The 21,107-nt window shown below is 45.2% G+C and overlaps 1 protein-coding gene across 2 annotated transcripts in view; it reads left to right on the top strand.

Moving 5' to 3' along the window:
* The window catches only part of TSPAN4 (tetraspanin 4), a 752,131-nt gene that overhangs the window by 695,268 nt on the left and 35,756 nt on the right, over window positions 1-21,107 (top strand). For both annotated transcript variants that reach the window (XM_088470984.1, XM_088470983.1), the window contains one exon: window positions 256-330. In XM_088470984.1, the coding sequence (XP_088327110.1) occupies window positions 256-330 (75 nt within the window). The remainder of the gene's footprint in view (window positions 1-255; window positions 331-21,107) is intronic.

Here is a 21,107-nt window from a genome sequence, read left to right as displayed (position 1 = left end):
ACTGGAAACTACACTGGAGCCTCTGCGTGTGTTGCTGTGAGTCATTGAAGTTTGTTTTGTTTCACTCATTCTGCATAAATGTTGGCTTCACAACTACGCAATGTTTTTGAAGAACTGCACAAATTGTGTACAGCTGCACACTATTGTGCCTCCTGCTGGACATGTGAGGAATGACACATTGAAAAAGGTGCTCTGCAGTCACATGCATATTATATTTCCATACATATAACATTAAACATCTCTGTTTTTCCTCAGTTCTTTATCCTGTTACTGATCATCTTCTTACTGGAGCTCATCGTGGTTACCCTGTTCTTTATCTACACTGATAAAGTAAGTTACTCTTTGTAATAATGTTAGTGAATCATTCTCTATGAAAGTGTAATTTTTGTAACTTTAAATAAGAAATGGTCGGGGGAAGGCTACCAGTAGAAGTAGATGGAATAGCATACAGTACAGTACTTGATAGATTCAAGCCAGTAAAACAGCAAAGGACTGTGGGAGGACAATCAGCAGACAGCATATGTTTTCTCATATAATGCACTTATTTTATGTGGGTTTTCTCTTTCATTTATTTACTATGACGAATGTAAGAAAAACGTTATAACAAGTTGCTCAGGTTTTTACAATTTTCCAGAGCTATACAAAGAACATAATACTATATAATAAAACAAAACCGCCTTACGATATGTACCCTAGGTAGAAGAAATATAATATTAATCTGCAAGGTGGTTTGTGAGGTTACACAAGAAAGGGCAGGGCCAGATTAACAATAGGGCGGATGGAGCTACATCTCCAGGCCTCCACATAAAGATAGGCCCATCATCAGCATGATGATGACCAGCTGCCTAGCTGGTCACACAGTCAGCCATAAATTGAAATAATTTTTCTAGTTTTCTAACAAAATTATGCATTTTTTCTATTTTTATGTAATTAGTGAGACAGTGGGGTCAGATAGTGTATGGGCTGTACACACGCACTTGGCTGTGGCCTAACCCACATAGCCCTGGTTATAGCTCCTCCCCTTCTCAGTATAGGTCCTTGTACATTTTCAGCCCCAGGCCCATGTGGCCCGTAATCCGGCACTGAGGATGAGTGGGGCGGAACCTACAGGTAAAGCAACATTCAACATCATCCCAGTTCAGATGTTAAATCTTTCTATTTTACATTTAACATTTTGTAGTGTAAATGAAAGGTTTCCACTATTGTGTTACAGGGCAACAGTGTGTGTAACGCAAAAATCATGTGTTTCCTGACATTTCTTCTTGGATCAGCATGTTGCAAAAATAGTGTCATAATGGATGGTAACCCATCTGCTGTGCTTTCTGTTACTGTGGTTTGGTGGGCCCAGTACTGATAAATTAGGTAAGGCCACCCCTCCACCCGGAGGTATGCGGCAGAGGTGGTCTGAGCCGTAGATAATGTGGGTGGAGCTATTTTGGGGGTGGGGCATCAATTGGTGCATAAACCAGTTTAAAAATTCTCAAAGTTTGGGCTGTGGGGGCAGTTGTTAGAGAAGGCTACACTGGGTGAGGGGCAGGGTAGGCAAGTTGGCTGGACTAGGGATGGCACAGATAAGGCTGGCTGGACCAGGGCAGGGAAGACAGGCTGGACTGGAGCAGGGCAGGGAAGACAGGCTGGACTGGAGCAGGGCAGGGAAGACAGGCAGGCTGGACTGGTGCAGGGCAGGGAAGACAGGCTGGACTGGGGCAGGGCAGGGAAAACAGGCTGCTTGGACTGGGGGTGATGCTGTGAAGACAGGCTGGACTAGGGAAGGGTAGGGCAGGGAAGACAGGCTGGCTGGACTAGGGGCAGGGAAGGCTGGCTGGACTGGGGCAGGGCAAACAGGCTGGCTGGACTAGAGTGCACAAAGACTGGCTGGACTGGGGCAGGACGCAGGGAAGACTGGCTGGATTGGGGGAGGGGGGCAGGCAGGTAGGAGAAGGCTGGCTGGCTGGGCTGGGGGGCACAGTAGGAAAGGCTGCCTGGGTTACAGGGGTCAGCATACCTGTATTTTCTTACAAATGAACACAGGCTCCAGCGTTTTTGGGGAGGGGGCCCAGGTGGCAGCAGCAGGGACATACACAGGCGACAAATACTGGGCTGGCAGGGAAAAGGAACACCGGACGCCGCATGGAATGGCAACGGCATTTGATATATGGAGCCGGCTGTGATTGGCTCAAGGAACGGCAGCCACTCCTAATTGGCTGCCATTCCGCGAGCTGTGAGTGACTCGTGGCCGGCTCCATATTTCTAATGACACTGCCGCACTGCGCCCGGTGCTTACTGCTCCTTCTCCCTGCCTGTGCCAGCACCTGTCGCCTGTGTCCGCCACTGCCACCCGGGCCCCCTCTCTGCCCGGGATGGAGGCCCGGCAGTCCCCCCCTGATGGCGGCCCTGGGTGGGAGGCATGGCGCAATGAGTCACATCATCCCACCCCTGTTGTACAATGCCGCTCATAGAGCCCCTCAACCGCTCACCTCTATGAAGAAGTTGGAGGACCTGGAAAGTTGGTGTACTCTCTCGGGAGTTCGTGAAAATTCCCCAAATACTGAGGGCTCCTGGACATACCCGGAGAGTAGCAAGTAGTATGATTTATAGTGCCAGATTAACAACAGGGCAGCTGGAGAGGTTGCCCAGGAGACCCCGCACACAGGGGCCCCACACATGGCTGCATCACCTGTGTGTGGGGTAACAACATCACCTGTGTGGGGGGCAACATCATCACCTGTGCGGGGGGCAACAACATCACCTGTGCGAGGGGCAACAAGACATATGTGAACTGGCTTTTTCTTGTGTGCAGCATTGGGCACTGCAGTGTGCTTAACACATCTATTATTTACACAATATACTTTTTAATAACATCACCAGTATATCATATTGACAATTTGACGTCAGTGAGTACTAAATGAATAAACTGTATATTAGATTGTTTAATTAGTACTCACTGAAGACGACTTAATAACCTTTCGGGGAACGTATGAGAATTGCTTATAGCACAGATCATACGGAAAGTTGATCCCTGCAAGAGAAACTGACCCCCCGCAGTGAGCAAGGGAATAATAGGACACAGGTGTCACACACACTTATCCTGTTTTATATATAGATTTAGATATTGTACAAATGAATAAATAGTTTTTTGTTTTTACACTACAGTCTAAGGCTAGTTTTCTTTAACACAAATTCCAATCAGTTGAGCAGTTGAGCGCACCTGATATCTATATACAGGGGCGGTTCTAGACATTGCAGAGCTCAGGGCGAAAGTTCCCAGTGGTGCCCCCCCCCCCCAAAAATAAATAAATAAATAATAAAAAAAAAAAATTAGATGGCGTTCCCCTGTGCGCGCACGCTTCCGGAAAGGGGGCGTGTTCTTGTGGAACACCTCCAATTCATCACACTGTGGGGCTTGCCCAGCATTTACAAAGGTGCTGGGCTTCCCCCAAGCTCTCCCCACGTGGCGAATAATTGCCATGTGCAGTAATGCTCCTTACATAGTAATGCCCTTTATAACACATTATGCCACACGCAGTAATGCCCTGTATAACACATTATGCCACACGCAGTAATGCCCTTTATAACACATTATGCCACACGCAGTAATGCCCTGTATAACACATTATGCCACACGCAGTAATGCCCTTTACAACACAATATGCCACATGCAGTAATGCCATGTATAATACATTATGCCATATGCAGTAATGCCCTGTATAATACATTATGCCACACACAGTAATGCCCTGTATAATACATTGTGCCACACACAGTAATTCCCTTTATAATACATTATCCTCAATGCACACACAGTAGTCCCTTATTCATATTATGACACACAGTGGTGCCCCTTTTACACAATGCCCAAATTAGTGCCCCTTATACACAATGCCCAAATTAGTGCCCCTTATACACAAGGCCCACAGTAGTAGTGCCCCTAATGCAATGCCCACGGTAGTAGTGCCCCTTACACAATGGCCCAACAAGTGGTGCCCCCCATACAGTGCCCTCATTAGTAGTGCCCACAGTGGTAATGCCCCCATAGGTAATGCCCACAGTGTTAAGGCCCCCAGTAGTAGTGCCCCCATTGGTAATGCCCCTTATAGTAGTGCCCACAGTAGTAATGCCTCTATAATAGTGCCCACAGTTGTAATGCCCACATTAGTAGTGCCCCCAGTAGTAATGCCCCTATAGTAGTGCCCACAGTACGAATGCCCCTATAGTAGTGCCCAAAGTAGTAATGCCCACAGTTGTAATGCCCCCAGTAATGCCCCCCATAGTAGTGCCCACACTAAGAATGCCCCCTATAGTAGTGCCCAAAGTAGTAATGCCCACAGTTGTAATGCCCCCATTAGTAGTGTCCACTGTAGTAATGACCCCTATAGTAGTGTCCACTGTAGTAATGACCCCTATAGTAGTGCCTCCAGTAGTAATGCCCCCTATATTAATGCCCCCATTAGTAGTGTCCACTGTAATAATGCCCCCTATTGTAGTGCCTCCAGTAGTAATGCCCCCTATATGAATGCCCCCATTAGTAGTGTCCACTGTAGTAATGCCCCCTATTGTAGTGCCTCCAGTAGTAATGCCCCTGTTGTAATGTAGTGGCCACTGTTGTAATGCCCCCATTAGTAATGCCCCCCTATAGTCGTGCCCCTAGTAGTAATGCCCCTTATAGAAATCCCCCCAGTGCTGGTGCTTCTGAAAGCACGGTGCTTCTCCACCACGGATCTATGGGTGGGACGTCATGACGACCATCGGGCTTGCGACGAGACCCTTGTGGTAGGGTCTCGTTGCCGCAAGCCCAGAGAGATTTCGGCTCTAACAGAGCCGAAATCTCTCCCACTGACATCACTCGTGATGTCAGTGGGGCCGGCCCCAAACGGAGGCATTCACATGGGAACGCCTACATTTGGGCAGCCACTCCCCCGGCCCGCCCACCAAAGGGGGCGTGCTGTCACTCAACATCGACAGCACGCCCCCTTTGGTACAAGACCCGGAGCGACGGCTTGCCCATCGCTATCCGGGTCTCGCGCATGCGCACGATGGAGCCGGCTCCGTCGTGCACATGCGCTCTGGGCCACCATCTACCCGGTATCGAGCGCTCAGCGCTTGCGACCAGGTATGAATCAGGCCCCTAGCCCAACAGTTCTCAGAGCGCAGTTTACCCTAATTGAGGTGCTGAATATAGATGTCTGCCTTGTTTAGTGTCAGATACCCTTACATAACCTATCACTGTTGCCATGGTGTGAGGGGTCGTTCAGTCAATGTCCTGACTTCACATCATAAATGAGGTCTAATTTCCTCTGTACGGTTGTGGCATTGGACCTGATTAAGAGACGTACACAAACCCGGTGGTTTGCACACATCTTCGATGGCGGGGGTCTGCACGCGTGTAAAAGAGCCGTTCTACACATGTGCAGAAGGAGTCCTGCGAGCTTGCACACAATGCCACCACATGATTGACTTGCTGCGGCCGCTTGGGGGCGCTTCCAGCGTTTCCAGTAAATGGGGTCGTGTCGGCCGCATTTTCTGGGATTGCCGAGACCAGTGTCTGTGTCTTCTGACCCAGATTTACTGGCCTCGCAAATGGGCAGGATGGCCAATGCTGTAAACATCACAACCGATGGCGCACGCAGGCATCGGATCTGAGATGACGGTTTTAGGCGTCACCTGCAGGCAATTAGCATATTTTTGCCAAAGCCTCCATCTCCCTATGTCAGCACAGTGGAAATCTGTCGCATACAGTACTATACTCATTATAATAGTGGATATCTGCAGTAGCTGTGCCTTCCCGCATGTGACATCATAAGCTAATGCATTACAGGTTGGAAAGGTTCTTTCCTTCGCTTTTATGCTCCCGTCTTTAGGTAAATTGATGTTGTTTTTTTTACACTGTTCTTTGTTTGAAAAGTAATTATGAAGCCGGCATTAGTCAAACAGAGAGACGTAAATGGCTGATCTGCATAAATTCAGCAAACCTCAGGGAAAAGGAAATAAGTCTTGCCTTCGCTGTGTACATATAAGTAAGATTGTCAGTTTAAGGCTGATTGAGCCTCACCAAAGAAAAAGTGTTTTGAAATATGTTGCGTATTCAGCAACTTTTGAAACTGAAGAGATTATATATTGTTCGTTTGCTGTATTTTGTTGTGATTTTGCAATTCGGGCATTACTAAAGCTAAATATGCACCCAAATCACACCTCAAACACAACTAAACACGCCAAATTGACACAATGCACCATTGGCCTAAACCTTGAACCCTTAACATTGACACACATACAAATCACGGATTTACTAAGAACCTTGTTTACCAAATCGCATCTCACAAAATCAATAGACCAAATCGGTAGCGTGTTTAGATGTGGAACGCTTTTATTTTTGTCTGGCTTTAATCATGATGCTTATAAAAGGAGACAAACACATGGAAGTTCTGGATGGTCAGTAAATCTCCCCCTAAAACTAGTGGTACTTTAGTGTAGTGTACTTCTAGGTTTGTGCATGTAAATGTATATATAGCACTCACTGTATTCTGTAATAAGGTTTTGAATGTTGAATTGCTTACCCTTGAACATATACAGTATATACTTTATGTTTGTGTATATATATATATATATATATATATATATATATGTGATCGCTTCCTCCCCGGCTCCCGGGTCAGGTGCCAGCCTGTCACTGACACATCCCCCTAACTGGGAGACGGGAGCTCCGATCACAGCACAGCCCGGCAGCCATTATCATCTCTCTCCTCTGAACTTAATGATGCAGAGGAGAGAGATGATAAAGTCCGGACAAATTGTGCTAGGGGGGGCGATCGCTCCAATCGCCCCCCCCCTGGATCCGCCACTGATACCAGGGTACTGTCCATCTTTGGTGTTCACTATCTGGTCATGCTATGTACTGTACCAGACGCAGTGCAAACGCTGGTGGTGGTTTTTCTTTTATTTATTTTTTACAAGCCGTTCTAAATCCTCTACTTTTATTATAATTTAATAAACACCCCATGTTCACCTGGTGAAGTGTATTTACCAGTACTCGCTTACAGTACTATTGATACCATAAAAAAATAAAAAATAAGTTAAAGAAAAGTCATATAACATAACCTGCACAGACAATAGGGTGTAACACGAATGAGGCGAAAATACATTAGTACAGTATATATACTGTTGTCTCCAAACACAACTCAGATGGTGAATGCTGCACATAAGCATATACACACACACAGTGTTTTTCCTGCTCCTTTTTACTGTAGCTCTCATTGTAAGCATTCTTCTCCCTACATCCCGCATGAAAACAAACGAGACAAAATTGGATTACAGCTGAAAGTACTTTCACTGGTATAAAAAGAACATAAAGAAGTAAATTGAATCACGGCTTGAATATATGAAACACAATAAAGCATCTTTTATTGAACTTCAAAATAGTTTTATTCTACAAAGAAAAAAAATGAAAACATGACTAAGGTAACTGTTGTAATCTTCTGTGCTTGTCGAGAACACTACGTCATTTCATAATGAAGACTTTTCTATTTAGCGCAAGCAGTAACAGGGAATTACAGTCATTTAAACAAAGTAATTTTTGTGTTGGCTGCAACACGTCAATGCAGGGAAGTAAATAACATCTGGCTGAAGTCAGTTAGTTATATGTACTGTGCTGTGCCCATGTTACCTGGATACACTGAGGAAGTAAGATGCAAAAGAACTGGGTAACACTAACATGTCCCAAATTGATGAGATGTCCCAAACTGTTCTCTCTATCACAATTCCCTTGTATAATATCTACAAAACGTTGGGAACTCTCCCTCCTATGTAATTAATTATAATATGTCATCTATTTTTCCAAGTGGTATAGACATAATAGCTTCCAAAAACGGATGAGAGAGCTCTTCTCCCTTTTTATTACAGCGCCCAGGCTGGTTATAGCTATAATCTGCCAGGTATCGCTGCCAATTGCTTTCACCACATCTCTCTGGTGAAGGGATGGGGAGCCTATTTAGCTAGGACAGCAATGGTACAAATAATATATATATTAATAGATTATGTACAAATAGGGTACTGCGTCTCTATCATTTGCCACTATCACTGGCAAGCCACATCTGTAAGCTATTGTGGGGTAGAAGGATATACATTTGTACACCTTGTACAATTCCACTGTTTTTAGCTAGATCTATAGTTATTATTTATTTATTAGCAGTTATTTTTATAGCGCACACATATTCCACAGCGCTTTACCGAGAATATTTGTCCATCCACAACAGTCCCAGCCCCAGTGGAGCTTACAACACATGTACACTCACATACTTACACACGAGGGTTCATTTTTGTTGTGAGACAGTTAACCTACCAGTATATTTTTGGAGTGTGGAAGGAAACCAGTGTAACCGGAGCAAACCCACTAAATAACAGGGAGAATATACATTTGGGTCGTAGTGGGAATCGAACCCACGACCTCAGTGCTGTGAGGCCATAATGCTAATCATTACACCTCCTGTGCATATGTGATTTTTTTATTTATTTGTGTCTGTCTTTCTGGGGGGGGGTTTACATATGTTTGGTGTAGCCCATGTGAGGACATCTCATATTGTACAAATGTGGCCCTACAACAGATCGGAAGACCAGGAATTACAGAGCTTGTATGGGAGTACAGTATTTAGAAGAAAGAAATAAATGTAATGGATAATGAAGAGCTGGACTGAAATGCTGTGTAAGTATGCTAAATGTGGTATTATTTCCCCAGCTGTAATAACCGTTGTTAGGAAAACTTATAAATAGCACATTGTTGACTGAGTGGCGACTAAAGTCAAACCAGTGGTGTCCATTTCTTACATTTCTATGGCTGGGTTCAGATTTTCAGTGCTCCTAGGATTTCTGAATGGGTTAATTAATTTTGAAGCACACAGTCCTTCAACCTTGTCCCAATTATTTGTAGTATAACTAAGATAAATGACATCAGGACAGCCAATCTTAGATAGTAACCATGTTTTAGTTGGCAATTAAACTCAGGGGAGTCACAGTCCTCTCGTGTCATATAGACCTCGATCCCACTGCTGCAACATCCATCAGATTTATCTGCACCCGTGCAACGTAAAGGATTCATGAGTGAGTTATGGACCGGCAGAGCAGACAACATTAATTTTCCTCTCTGTTTACAAATGCACAAGCCCTTTCTCCGACACTACAACTGACAGACCATCGCTCACCGTCCTAAGCGGCGCGCAGTGTGGAGACCGCAGCCTGGTGAGCTCAGTTTCACATATATATGCGCCACATTACTTATAGGATTTAGGATATATCATTTCCCTGCTTTTTTGTAACTGTGAATGGTGTCCCAATATTCTAATCATGCTGATTTGGATGGTTATCACATACTGGGGCCCATTTATCAAGGATCGCTTTTGCAATGCAATCAGGGCATGCCAGTAACGCCCATGATCGCAGGGGCGTAGCTTCCTATTGGCCAGGATGTCCCTCGCCAGGGTCGCCAGCCGAGGGGGGCACATTTGCCGCCCACAGTCAGTTCTATCCTTGCTGGCCGCCCCAGTGAATTCCCGGCTGCCCGGCGCTTAGTATACACATACACACTGCGTCTGTCACAATCACTACAGAGTGACAGACTCAGTCTGGATCTGGCAGTGCTGGGCGACCGCGTGACCCCTTGGTGACATGTGACATCACACACCATGCGTGCTTTGATAGAGAGGACACACGCCTAATGGCAGTATCTAGATGACCTTCACAGCAGGGGTCAGGGAGCGGTCAGGGCACGTGCTGCACTGCTTACTCCATCGGCCGGGACCTGCGGGGGTGAGGACTGTGCAGACAGGAGGAGTGTACAGCAGCGTGAGGACTTGGGCCAGGGAAGTTGGGATCTGTCTGTGATGGGGGCTGGCTGAGGAAGGTGATGTGGCTGTGGACTGAGGTAGGTGATGGGAGCTGAGGAAGGTGATGGGGCTGGGGGCAGGCTGAGGAAGGTGATGGGGTTGTGGGCTGAGGAAGGTGATGTGTCTGTGTGCTGAGGAAGGGAGTGGGACCAAGTTCCAACCCACTGGCCTAGTCTGGACTCTCTGGAGGGAGACACTCACTGGTCTGGACTTTCTGAAGTGACTGGAGGCTGGTCTCCTGCAATTAGCTCTGCAGCTATATGTGACAGCCCAGCTTGGGAGGTAACTCAGTCTTCTGTAGGGGGCTGGAGGGAATTAATGTTTGTTTTTATTTATCTTCTGGCTGTGGGGGCAATGAATCAGTGTTTTATTATATTTCCAGTGGGAACAATCATTGGAGGGGGTTGCCAGTCCCTTAGTTTACCAGGGGCGCTCGGACCCCTATATACACCCCTGCATGATCGCATTGCAAAAAGCGATGTCTTCGGCCGGATGTAACACATGTTAAACACAATGGTATCAGGTTACATGGTCAACAGTTACCATGTGTACATGGCTGTTATTTAAAAAATCCAGAGATATATACATTCAAATGGGGTCATTAGTATCAGCTCCCTGTATTGGTTATAAGTGGGGGCGGGTATTATTTACCCGAGTTGCTGGAGGGGCCCAGCGGGGGCCGGGTCCGATGCCGCTCCCTCTTACAGATAGGGCCACATACATCTAGCCTCCTGCGCGTTAAACAGCCCTTCTAGTTGCACCATGCCGTGCCAGGCTAGTGCTGAGCGTCTTTTCGTGCGTCTGTTTACCTTAAAATGCGTCTTATTCACACAATGATGCGAATAGACAGCACAAATGCAAAACGCTACGTTACAGTGTCAGCGGCTGTAACACTGTAACATAGCGTTACGCATGCAGATACACCTGCAGTCACATACAGAACATAGGCATGCTGCATATCATTTTAATCAGCACAAGAAGCTTGTGTTATATATTTGCATCAGTGTGCAAATAAGACGCATTTGAAGGTAAAAAGATGCAGGAAAACATGCTCCGCGCTACCAAGTCACACTGAGCTCCCGCGTTATGTGTGGCGCGACTTGTAGCACACGGAGGTGTGGGGGGAGAAGGATCACATTGATAGCGTCCCCCCCCTTGGCTTTGCACCGGGCTTGTTTACATTTGAATGTAAGTAAATTCTATGACACGCCTCTCAGATGTAGCACTACGTCCACTTTACCTCTGTGCTCATAGGTGTTGCTTTCACAATCTTCCTAAAATGCGTTTTCAAAAGTAGGCAAGTATGATCAGAGTACCTGGAGAAAACTAACACAGACTGAGAGAACATGCAAACTCCACACAGATAGGACCTTGGGAGAGTCAAACCCAATACCCCAGTGCTGTGAGGTAGTAATGCTCACCACTATGCCATCTGTGCTGTCCAGTTCTAGAAAGGTGGCTATTGAGTGTGTGGCCATACAAGTGGCCAGATAACATGTCATTTCATTTTCTGCTTATAAACCATCTCTATTTGGCATAATATACTTCTGGATAATGACTGTCTGTACAGGTTGAGTCTGAGACAGGTTGAGTCTCTCGAAATACGGAATCTTTTTAGCATGACTGAGATAGTGAAACCTTTGCTTTTTGATGGTACAATGTACATAAACTTTGTTTAAGGCACAAAATTATTTAAAAATATTGTATAAAATTACCTTCAGGCTGTGTGTATAAGGTGTATATAAAACATAAATGAACTTCATGTATGTACACAAACTTTGAGCCACAATGTTATTGAAAATATTGTATAAAATGACCTGCAGGCTATATGTATAAGGTGTATATGAAACATAAATGCATTCTGTGGTTAGATTTGTGTCCCATTCCCGAGATATCTCATTATGGTATGCAAATATTCCAAACTACGGAATATTCCAATATCCACAATACCCCTGGTCCCAAGCATTTTGCATATGGGAGACTCAACCTGTAGTACGCTGCACAGGCTGCTCAGGGCATGTTATCCTGTACTGTAGGAGTCTGACTAAACAGACTGTTTGTAGGTAAATATTACTGTGTGTGTCAGCTCAAGTTTGTGTAAGCTTTATAAAAAAAAACCCAGTGCGTATAGCTAAGTTTTGAAGGTATAACACTGAGCTCTGTTGCAAAGTGAAGTTTAATTTGTATATTCTGCTTAGTAAATAGTTTAAAGTTCTCATTAGAATGAAACTTCCTGCCACAGTGGAGCTTACAATCGATATTTCCTACCACATATACTCATATACAGTACACTAGGGTTTGTTTGTTATATCCCAATTAACCTACCAGCATGCTTTTGCATTATGGGAAGAAACCCATGCAACCACAGGAAGAACATCCAAACTCCTCACATAGGACCTTGGTGGGGATTGAACCTAAGACCTCAGTGCTGTGAGGTGGCAAACTAATCATTGCATCACCCGTGCTACCCCACGATGAATGCAGGAGTCATGTGTAAAGGAAACGCTATGAGAATATGCCTTTTTTATGCAATATTCAATGGAGTTATATATTAACAAGCGATAACCTATAACAACCAATCAGCAATTATCTTTGCTTTATTTATGGTATGGGTTACAAAAATTTTTTATTTTTTCCTTTACCACTGGCATAAATGGACTCTCCCTTTATATTTAATGCACAAGTAGGCATTTTTGTGTGTATAACAAGTGTACTGTAAGAAGTTTATGTAGAGTTCAGCAGGAGTATTTAGTTTCTGTGTAAAGGCAATTGGCCTGTCATGCAGTGCAGCTGTAGTGACCCTTATCTGCATTGTCAGGGCACATCAGTAGTTGCCACTTGGAGTTTGGCAGGCTGTGAATGATACGCAGGGACATGTACAGGTGCAAGCTCATTGCCTCTCTGATGCGTGTACCCTGTACAATAAATGGCTTTATCTATGATCAGTTCTACCTGTTCCTGGAATTGCCCTGAAAACGAAGATTTTCTGATACTTAAAGGACAATCTTTAATGTGGGGAATTAGAATTGTCAAATATACCTTTTGGTATAAATTATTTTTTCCTTGAAAGTTTATGTGAAAAGTTTAATTTCTTCTTCAGGGTCCATAGGGATCCACAGGGATACAATGGGGATAATGTGGTTGGAGAGATCCAGGCACCAAACAGTTAAAACTTTCAGCTCCCAGGATGTCTCGGGTCCTCCTCCATATATACCCCACCCCTAGCCACAGGCCTTTAGTTGTTTGTTTGGTGCGGCAGGATTAAGACGCACCTTTGTAACAGGGGACTGCTCTGGCAGTCCTAAGCTTTTATTTTATGTTTTATTTTATTTTTATGTTTTTGGGTTGGTAGTACTAAACGTCCGAATTAAGATGCGTATACTGCCACTCCATCTACCTCTGCTGGGCCGCAACACCAGTAACAGGGCTGGTGATTCCGGTGGGTCTCGGCTGAGTGTGCTAGCAGCGATGCTGGGACCCTGACTGCAACCGGATGCACAGAGATGTCAGGTAAGGCGATTCCTCACTTACGAGGAATCGTGTGCGGCAGTCCTAGCTTCTGGCACCGGAGACGTACCGGAAGCCGCTGCAGTCAGGGACCGTGAGTTTCCGCGTCCTCACTAGACCGCCGGGGCCTTCTCGTATGACGCCGGGAATCGGCAGCAGACGCATCTGCTGCCATGAGGCCAGCGTACCCGGCCAGTTGATGCAGCTTAGGGGAGATAGGCGCTCCCCCGGCACCTCCTCCCCCAACGCAGACGCAGAACCGTCAAAGAGTTCTGGGATGCTCCGCCTACCCTCCACGTGTATATGAGATGCTCACAGTTCACTATCGGTGAGCTGCTGTAGCTGCTGGTATCAGGAGGGGTTGGGTCAGTCTTCCTGTATACCTCTCCCTTGGTTAAGGTATATAGTGCTCTATATCCTACCATTCTTGGTGTTTGTGTAGTTGATTTAGAGTCTATTGTAATTATATTACATATGCATTGTATGTGACTGTTTGCTATCTGCTGCATTGATACTGTCTTTTATTTCTGTCAATTGTAGCTATTACTGTTTTTCTCTCCATCCCTGTGGGGTGGAGGTTATCTTTGGGTACTTCACGTTCACTAAGTATTTGTGAAGGCTGTCTCATAACATTGCATTTATTGCTTTTATTTTGAACATGTCAAAAGATAAACAGGAGGGGGGAGGCCCCTGTGTTGGTTTCATGTAAATAATGTATGGCCTATGTGTCCTCTCAGGACGTAAAGGATGGTTTGTGTGTTGTCTGTTATAAAGAGCCATCTCACCAGTCCAGTTTACCTGTCCCTGGACAAGAGCCATCTTGAGTATCCTCTTTGTCACAGGTAATTAAGCAGTTTGTGGATCGTATGGCTGCTCCCACACTGCCTCCTTGGATAGGGTGTCCACAGCATGCCATGTTTGCACATCCTATTCATCCCTCCTGGAAGGATGTTTATGGCCATTCTAGGAGAGTATGGCACCATCTAATGTTGAAAGCAGACCAGTAGTAACCAAAGCGCTTAAGCGCAAATTATCTTTTTATCAGTCTGTTCAACATATGGATTCAGACACATCATCAGAGGAATCAGATGATGTGCAGGGTTCCTCTCCTGCTTCTAGCTCGGGGGAGGAGGATCATCCATCCACAGTGGATGTTCCTTCTTTGGTGAGGGCGGTTAAATCAGTCCTAGATATTCAGGATGATGAACCAGCTCATAGTAAGAAGGCTACAGTGTTTAAACACCACCGGAAGGTGGCCAAAACGGAGTTTCCTATATCTGAACAGCTCATTGAGCTTATGGAAGAGGCATGGGGTATCCCGGAGAAAGTGTTTTATGTTAATAAAAGACTAACATCGTTGTATCCTTTCTCAGCTTCTGTATGTACTAAGCGGGAGGTACCCCCTACTGTGGATGCTCATATGACGCATTTAATCAGAAATGCTACATTGCCTATTCCGTCCACGAATAGAAAAATTGAAGCATGTCTTAAGGCAAAATTTTCATCATCTGGAGCTGTTACTCGTCCAGCTATGGCTGGAGCCTGGGTAGCCAAAGCTGTTGAAGAATGGATGGGGGCATTGGAAGAATCTCTACCAGATGCTACCAGAGAACAGATGATGTATATCTCTCATATACAGTCAGGTCCATAAATATTGGGACATTGACAGAATTTTCAGATTTTGGCCTCTATTCACCACCACAATGGTTTTGAAATGAAACAAACAAGATGCGCTTTAACTGCAGACTTTCAGATTTAATTTGAGGGTAATTACATCCAAATCGGGTGAACGGTGTAGGAATTACAACAGTTTCAATATGTGCCTCCCACTTTTAAGGGGCCAAAAGTAATGGGACTATCAACTCAAAAGCTATTTCATGGACAGGTGTGGGCTATTCCCTCGTTATTTCATTATCAATTAAGCAGGTAAAAGGTCTGGAGTTGATTCTAGGTGTGACATTTGCATTTGGAATCAGTTGCTGTCGACTCTCAATATGAGATCCAAAGAGCTGAGTGAGCTATCAGTCACTATCAGTGAAGCAAGCCATCATTAGGCTGAAAAATCAAAACAAACCCATCAGAGAGATAGCAAAAACATTAGGTTTGGCCAAATCAACTGTTTGGAACATTCTTAAAAAGAAAGAATGCACCGGAGAGCTCAGCAACACCAAAAGACTCGGAAGACCACGGAAAACAACTGTGGTGGATGACAAAAGAATTATTTCCCTGGTGAAGAAAAACCCCTTCACAACAGTTGGCCAAATCAAGAACACTCTCCAGGAGGTAGATGTATATGTGTCAAAGTCAACAATCAAGTGAAGACTTCACAAGAGTGAATATAGAGGTTTCACCACAAGATGTAAACCATTGGTGAGCCACAAAAACAGGAAGACCAGATTAGAGTTTGCCAAACAACATCTAAAAAAGCCATTACAGTTCTGGAACAACATCCTATTGACAGATGAGACAAAGATCAACCTGTACCAGAGTGATGGGAAGAGAAGAGAAGGAAAGGAACTGCTCATGATCCAAAACATACCACCTCATCAGTGAAGCATGGTGGTGGTAGTGTCATGGCGTGGGCATGTATGGCTGGCAATGGAACTGGTTCCCTTGTATTTATTGATGATATAACTGCTGACAAAAGCAGCAGAATGAATTCTGAAGTGTTTCGGGCAATATTATATGCTCATATTCAGTCAAATGCTTCAGAACTCATTGGACAGCACTTCACAGTGCAGATGGACAATGACCCGAAGCATACTGCAAAAGCAACCAAAGAATTTTTTAAGGCTAAAAAGTGGAATGTTATGCAATGGCCAAGTCAATCCCCTGACCTGAATCCAATTGAGCATGCATTTCACTTGATGAAGACAAAACTGTAGGAAAAATGCCCCAAGAACAAGCAGGAACTGAAGACATTTGCAGTAGAGGCCTGGCAGAGCATCACCAGGGATGAAACCCAGCGTCTGGTGATGTCTATGCGTTCAGGCTGTAATTGCCTGCAAAGGATTTGCAACAAAGTATTAAAAAGTGAAAGTTAGATTTAGGATTGTTTAGTTTGTCCCATTACTTTTGGCCCCTTAAAAAGTGGGAGGCACATATAGAAACCGTTGTAATTCCTACACCGTTCACCTGATTTGGATGTAATTACCCTCAAATTAAATCTGAAAGTCTGCAGTTAAATCACATGTTGTTTGTTTAATTTCAAAGCCATTGTGGTGGTGAATAGAGGACAAAATATGAAAATTCTGTCAATGTCCCAATATTTATGGACCTGACTGTATATGGGAAACAACTTCCTATCTGGGAGGAGCTGCAGTAGATGCTGGAATTTTAGCTTCTAAGGCATCAGCAGCTTCAATAGTGGCATGCAGGGCCCTTTGGTTAAGATCCTGGAAAGCTGATACAGGTTCAAAGAAGGCTCTGGAAGTCTTACCTTTATATGAAAAGGTACTTTTTGGAGCAGAGTTAGATAAGATAATAGCTACCCTGGCGGCTTCTATGTCAGCAGGCCTGCCATCTAGGGCTACAATAAAGTCTAGACAGGTTTCTTTTCGGTCCTCCGTCCGCAGGGACGAGCAGTGGAACAATCTTCCTCTAAGCCATCTAGTTTTTGCAAGACAACAAGGCGACAAACTAAGAGGTCTGGACAGGCAAGACATCCAGCTTCTCTGCCTGATGGGGTGGGCCTCCTCCTGGGGGATCCCAGGGTGGGAGACAGACTTCTTCAGTTTGCGGATTACTGGCGTCTGACAACAACAGATGCCTGGGTCCAAGAAGTGGTCTCTCAGGGGTATGCTCTCACTTTTAGGTGGAGGCATCTTCCCCAGAAGTATTTTTGCACAGATCCTCCATCAGATGCGGTCAAGACCTTGGCCCTTCAGGAAGCCATTCACTCTCTGTTGAAGGCAGGGGTAATAATCCCGGTTCCTGTGTCGCAACAAGGAAGGGGTTATTTTTCCAATCTATTCTTGGTTCAGAAACCGAATGGGGCTCGTCTCCCTATTCTAAATCTAAAAACCCTTAACAGGTTTATCCATGTAAACTCTCCGGTCAATTATTTTGGCAATGGAGCCTGGGGATTATATGGTTTCCCTGGACATTCAGGATGCATATCTGCATGTTCTTATTATGCCATCCCACCAACAATTTTTACGGTTTGCTGTCCTTCAGTAACATTATCAATTTCAGGCACTACTCTGTGGCCTATCTACGGCTCCCCTGGTACTTACCAAAATAAGGGGGTCATGACTGCCTATCTCAGGTGTCAGGAAATCAGAGAACTACGATATCTGTACGATCTTCTGATATTGGCACAGACTCCGATTGTATTACTAAACCATCTTCAACTGACCATAGCCTGCCTACAAAAGCACAGCTGGATTATCAAATGGAAGAAATCATCGCTTTCTCTAACACAGCAGATGGTACATCTGGGAGCTCTTCTGGATTCTTGGAAACAAAGGCTGTTTCTGCCACCGAACAAGATTGCGGCCTTTTCATTGCAAATACACAAGCTGCTACACAAGCGAAGAGTATCCATGCTGTTAGTGATGGAGATCCTGGGATAAGTGGTATCCACCTTTGACACGGCGGGGTATGCTCAGTTCCATCCAGTCCTCTGCAAAGATTAATTCTCACCAGGTGGAATGGACAGTAACATCTAATAAGGTCCCAGAGGATATTTCTCACTCCAGAGGTTCGTCACTCCCTCCTGTGGTCGCTGAAAAAGAACCATCTGAACAAAGGGCGCCCATTCTGGATTCCAATTTGGTTGCTTCTCACCATGGATGCCAGTCTTCGTGGATGGGGGGCAGTGACAGGTCATCATACCTTTCAGCTAAGATGGACAAATCAGGAAAATCATCTGCCAATAAACATTCTGGAACTGCGAGCAGTATACAGGACCTGCTCCAGGGGAGGCCAGCTCTGATCCAGTCCGACAACGCGACTACAGTGGCCTATCTCAACCATCAGGGAGGTACAAGAAGTTATGCAGCCATGAAAGAAGTGACAAAGGTTTTGATTTGGGAAGAACGTCATCTTCCGGCCATCTTGGCAATATTCATACCGGGAGTACTCAATTGAATGGGACTTTCTAAGTCGCCAGGACATACACGCCGGAGAGTGGTCTCTCCATCCGGGAGTGTTTCAGCTCCTGGTAAACAAATGGGGTCTACCAGAAATAGATCTCATGGCCTCATGTCACAACCACAAGGTCCCCAGGTACAGGTTCAGAGACCCATCAGCAGCCTTTGTGGATGCAATGGCAGTAAGATGGGACTTTAAGATGGTGTATCTCTTTCCTCCAATTTCCCTCCTACCAAGAGTTCTCAGGAAATTCAAGCAGGAAAGCGGAACAGTAATATTGGTGGCTCTGGCTTGGCCCAGATGTCATTGGTTCACCGACATACAGAATCTATACATAGACAGTCCGTATCCCCTTCCTCTATGGCAGGATATGCTAATGCAGGGTCCCTGCCGGTTTCCGGACTTACCTCATCTGGCTTTGACGGTGTGGCTCTTGAATCTTCCATCTTAACAGCAAAGGGTTTTCCAGTTCTGTAATCCAGATGATGCTTAGGGCATGGAAGCCTGCCTCTGCCCGCATCTATTACAGGGTTTGGCATTTTTTTGGTCAGTGGTGTACCCACAGAAAATATGATCCTAAGGTGTTTAGGATTTCCAGGGTACTGGCTTTTCTCCAGGCAGGTTTAGACCAGGGTCTTTGTCTGGCCTCTTTGAGAGTGCAGGTTTCTGCACTAGCAGTATTGTTCCAGAAGCAGATTGCCTCATTACCAGATGTTAGAATTTTTTTTCAAGGAGTTCTGAGAGTTCAGCCTCCTTTGTTCCACCAGTAGCACCGTGGGATATGTCTTTGGTTCTTAAGAGGCTACAAGCTCCCCCATTTGAACCTCTGGACTCTGTATATTTGAAATGGTTGACAGCGAAGACACTTTTTCTCCTTGCTATCTCTTCTGCATGCAGTCTCTGATTTGGCAGCACTCTCTTGTCGCTCCCCATTTTTGATTTTTCACCAGGATAGAGCTGTTCTTCGCACAAGGGAGGGCTACCATCCTATGGTAGTGTCCTGTTTTCATGTAAATGAAGAAATTGTACTTCCAGCTTTTCAGGCTCTAGACCTTTCTGTAGGTGAAGTCTCCCTGGATGTAGTTCGTGCTCTCCATATCTATGTGGAGTGTACAAACTCTGTTAGAAAATCAGATGCTCTTTTTGTATTATATGGTTTTCACAAACGAGGATGGCCAGCTAATAAGCAGACTCTGGCGAGATGGCTACGCATGACTATCTCTCAGCTGTACACTCAGGCTGATGTCCCTGTTTCATACATGGTGAGAGCACTATCTACTCAGTCAGTATGTCACAAACTCTCAGACGGATTCGAACCAGGGGTCAGGCAGAATCAGAGTCACGAACAAGCCAAGGTCAGAACCAATAATCAGGATATGCACAGGAACGCTGGAGTATGGTAATGGAGCCTATACCCTGGCACAGGAGTTGTTCCAGGAACTTCCTTTTATAGGCAGGTTTGAATGAGGTGCCTCCTGTGACGCCATGAAGAAGTGTACTAGCCCTGTAAATCCTCCCTAGGGGAGCCGCAGCTGTCTGCATACACCCTAAAAGCAGGAGCTGTACAGCCACAGGCGCCGGGATCTCCCTGCTGCTGCTCGCCGGAAGACCCCCCAGGAGCCAGAGAGAACTTCGTTGGCAGCGGGCGCCAGGATTTCCCCACCCGCTGCCCGTCAGAGAACCAGTGCTGCCGGACCCGATAAGTGGTGACCAGAGTTCGGCACACTGTGACACTGTAGGGCCATCATGGGCATTTAGTCATGGTGCCACTGCTGATCAGTTAGGTAAGTCAGCCACGTAGTCTTCTGTACACACTTTTCTTAGGTTCTATGCCTTTGATACTTTTGCCTCTCAGGATGCTTCCTTTGGGCGAGGAGTTCTACTTTCTGCTCAGGAGCGTCCCCCCATCCTAGGGGTACTGCTTTAGAACATCCCCATGGTATCCCTGTGGATCCCTATGGACCCTTAAGAAGAATATTAGAGTTATGGTAGACTTACCTTGATAACTCCTTTTCTTCGAGATACATATGATCCACAGGACACCCACCCTGATGCACCTGGCTGCATGGGTACGTTTTTCTTTCGGTCACGGATTCCCTCATCTTGTGTAAGAGTGTTTCTGGTGTACGATCCTTCTCCTCTTTCCTTCTCCTGCCTTGAGGCTTGTTAACAAAACTGAAGGCCTGTGGCTAGGAGTGGGGTATATATGGAGGAGGACCCGAGGCATCCTGGGAGCTGAAAGATTTAACTGTTTTGTGCCTGGATCTCTCCAACCACATTATCCCCATGGTATCCCTGTGGACCTTATGGACCTCGAAGAAAAGGAGTTATCAAGGTAAGTCTACCATAACTCTAATTTTCATTTTGTACCCATTTCATATATTGAAATCTATTTTCAAATATTACTCGCTAGTCATATATAGTCTCTAACACTACTATATTAATAATTAGTAATTGGGAACAAAGCAAAAAAAAATAAAAAATATAAAACCCCACAAAAGTAGTAACTTTGCACCTGGACAAACCATATTACCTTGTAAGGGGTACAAATGCTTTTTTTAAATTTTTATTTTGCATACAGGGTAAATCCAAGTGTTTTCATGCTAGAGTAACATACCTCCCAACATTTGGGAGCTA

This window comes from Taudactylus pleione, unplaced genomic scaffold (assembly GCF_031769625.1).
Source record: "Taudactylus pleione unplaced genomic scaffold, aTauple2 ptg000109l, whole genome shotgun sequence".
Lineage (NCBI taxonomy): Eukaryota > Metazoa > Chordata > Amphibia > Anura > Myobatrachidae > Taudactylus > Taudactylus pleione.
The sequence above is the reverse complement of the archived record's forward strand: the minus strand, read 5'-3'. Positions and strand labels throughout refer to the sequence as shown.